General features: G+C 40.9%; 1 protein-coding gene across 1 annotated transcript in view; it reads right to left on the bottom strand.

Moving 5' to 3' along the window:
• Nucleotides 1–3,038, bottom strand: part of HACE1 (HECT domain and ankyrin repeat containing E3 ubiquitin protein ligase 1) — a gene marked incomplete at its 3' end in the record, with an annotated part of 47,056 nt that overhangs the window by 21,883 nt on the left and 22,135 nt on the right. The window contains exon 11 of the mRNA XM_010141776.1: nt 1,106–1,443. Within this exon, the coding sequence (XP_010140078.1) occupies nt 1,106–1,443 (338 nt within the window). The remainder of the gene's footprint in view (nt 1–1,105; nt 1,444–3,038) is intronic.

The following is a 3,038-nucleotide window of genomic DNA, read 5'->3' as shown; positions in this document are numbered from 1 at the left end:
GGGGGGGGGGGGGGGGGGGGGGGGGGGTGTCCTTTATCACTTCTATAAACATTTATGCTTTTCGTTTGGCTGCTGTAAATGATACTTTGCTGCTGCTGCCATTTTAGCTTAGTAGGGTTTGATGGAGGTCAAGGCAAATGGCTAAACAGCAGTTCCTTTTCCAAGGTAGAGTAAAATTAAAAGTACTGCAATGCTTGTGAAAAACACCAGATCATCTTCCAGAATGTTCACAGAGGATTGTGCCCCAAACAAACAGCAACAGCCGACTTGAAAGCTTTTATTCCACTTGGCTTGGCAGAGAAAGAAACCATCTTACAGAGGCTGGGAATAATCAGGGTTGTCATGTAGTGGGAACCTTTCTTCCAGATTCCTCAGAGAGCTTGTAATACCACCATACTTGCCTAAACCTCCATTCAAGAGGGTCTAAGGATCCTTTCCTTGTAATTTCACAAACGTAATCCAAAACAATCTTGGACAGACTAAGACTTCACTTAGTGTGGAGGTAACTTTTTTCCTTTTTAAATCAGACACAGTATCAAATTTAACTAAGTTGTAATGCCTGTACTACACAAAACTTTTGCCAACCCAGGACAGGATTCCAAGTGAGCATTACCTTGAGACTGAACTCTCCTTGTTATAAATTTCTGCAATATAGCCAAACAAGCTTTGCCCCAGCTGTCATTTTCATACACAAAGGTAATTCAAGTTTTTTTCCGAGCTTATAGCACTGCTTGTTGGATAATCACACTGAATTCAGGGGTAATTTCACATTAAGGACAAACAGCTAAGTTTCAAAAGATCTAAATCACATTACCTGCAACTATCCCACATGGTTACAAAGAGCCATTAGACATTTAATATGAAATCTGCCCCAACACAGCCATGTTCATAAGTGGCAGCACTATGGAAAGTTTCCTGTGCTGTTAGGTGCCATTACAGCCAGAAAACAAAAAAAGCATTCAAATAATTGAACTAGTGAAAGCATTAAAAACCATACTCTTGACTGTCACTAGTATCAACTGGTCAGCAGCAACATTCTTCCAAGAAAGTGTGTATGGTTTTAAAATGGTAACAGTTTAGGTAACAGACAGGACCCTCTTCTTACCCCTGAGGCATCTGACAGGAGCAGCACATATAAAAGGCTTGAATGACAGCGCTTAGCCTGTTTGCTGTCATGGAGATAACATCCTGGCAATCAGCACAAGCTTCCTGCTTCCCAGCAACATCGTAGGTTTTGGACTCCCCAGCATCAGCTGATAGCTCTTCTCTGCCCTCCGTCCCTGCAGCGGCAAAGGAAGGCGTAGGAGTAGCATCCTGGTGATCTGGCCCTTTTTGCTTCAGTAAAATGGAAGTAATGTTGGCAGAGTCCCTTTTGTTTTTCATCAGCTCCGTGGCTATAAGAACGAGCCATTCATCTAGGGAATGCCAGAGCAGTTCCAGCGGCTGCAACAAACACATGCAACAACAGACAAAAAAGGAACATGTTTACATTAGATAATATCAATAGTGTGATAATACTCTTAAGACAAATAAATATCATACACATTTAAAGGCATTAAATGATCCTTTAGAAGTCATGTTAAAGAGTCAAATACTCATAAAAAATTCTGTACTTGTAGCCACAGAGCACAAAGAAAATTTCATATAGAAGGAAAATAATCAAGCAGCAGACAGAATAAAGATATAATGATCTATAGAGAGTGAAACACTGAACTGTTTAGCAGAGTTTGGCCTCACGGTTGCCACACAGCACACTACTGCCTGACTGCTGCAGTCAAGCTGAGAAACAGTAATACACGTATTGAGTTTCCAGCGTGTGAGTTCTTAAAATAGTAAGGCCCTGGTCAAAGAAGTTCCCTCTATCAGGCAGATGGAGCACACCCCAGACAACCCCACTGAGATTCACTCATGCCCGTATCTAGCACGGTGTGCTTTATGCAGAGCATGAGCTCACACAGTTCATTTAGTCTCAGAGCAAGATCACTAATACCTACAGCTTTATTAAATCAACACAAGTATCAACAGAATCTTGTACCCATTTTTGAAGCTATAATTTTATTTTTATTTTAACAAAGTCACTCTTTATTCACTACCACCAGCTTAAAACCAATAGAATTGAAACCTGGTACAATTCCATCATTACACATTTGCTCCGAGGTACAGACCTGCTACACAGGAAAGGGCTAAGAGACCAACAGCTCTCTCATGAGCATTTAAAAAAAAAAAACAGGAAGGCTGACTGCGCTGTCCCTTTAATGGGGGGATGTTTAAGAGGACATTTTACAAGCAGCCCAGTGAGCACAGGGCTATTTTTCCTACAGGGAGGCAATTCTGACTCAAATCTTTCATAGCATTCCAAAACTGAGTGAACTTCTAAATGCATTCCTTTTTCCAAACATCACTGTTTTTCACCAATTAAGGCATTCAAAGGCTTAGCAGATACTGAAAATTATGTTCTCATATTCTAAAGCTGCCTTTAAAAATTAAGAGCTATTCACAGCACGCTGTACCCGAAGTCTGCACTAGCTGGAGCCCTGTCAGTGCACCTCTCAGTGACACACTCTCACTACACAGCAATACTTCTCACGAAAGTTGTCTATTAAATTCTGTTAACATTTACGATTTACCATTAAGCTTTGATTTTTTCCCAAGGAGAATTTTGGGGAAAGCCAGTGAGATCTCCAAGACAGGTAGGCTTTGCTCAACATCCTGTACGACCCTCACTTCACCAGTGTACTCCTAGTGACCACACATTTCTCTGGATGGTGATCTGAATACCTCCTGGGTAGGAACCGTTTTTTACAAAAATGTCTGCTGCTTTCTCTGACCAACCTGGCAGACCTTCACCACAAAACATAATGTAAAAAAACTCCTAATGGAGAAGAAGAGTCATTGAATATATGAAAGAATTAAAATGCAGCTGCATTCTTAACATGGAACTCACAAGGAACTAGGTAGTTATTTACTAGGCTACTAAAATGTAGTTTTCTTCTCCCAAACTTCTCAATGCTTAGCTTGCCAGACACCATTTTCCTGCT

The sequence above is a fragment of the Buceros rhinoceros genome, unplaced genomic scaffold (assembly GCF_000710305.1).
Source record: "Buceros rhinoceros silvestris isolate BGI_N320 unplaced genomic scaffold, ASM71030v1 scaffold528, whole genome shotgun sequence".
Classification (NCBI taxonomy): domain Eukaryota; kingdom Metazoa; phylum Chordata; class Aves; order Bucerotiformes; family Bucerotidae; genus Buceros; species Buceros rhinoceros.
This window is presented reverse-complemented; position numbering and strand designations above follow the sequence as displayed.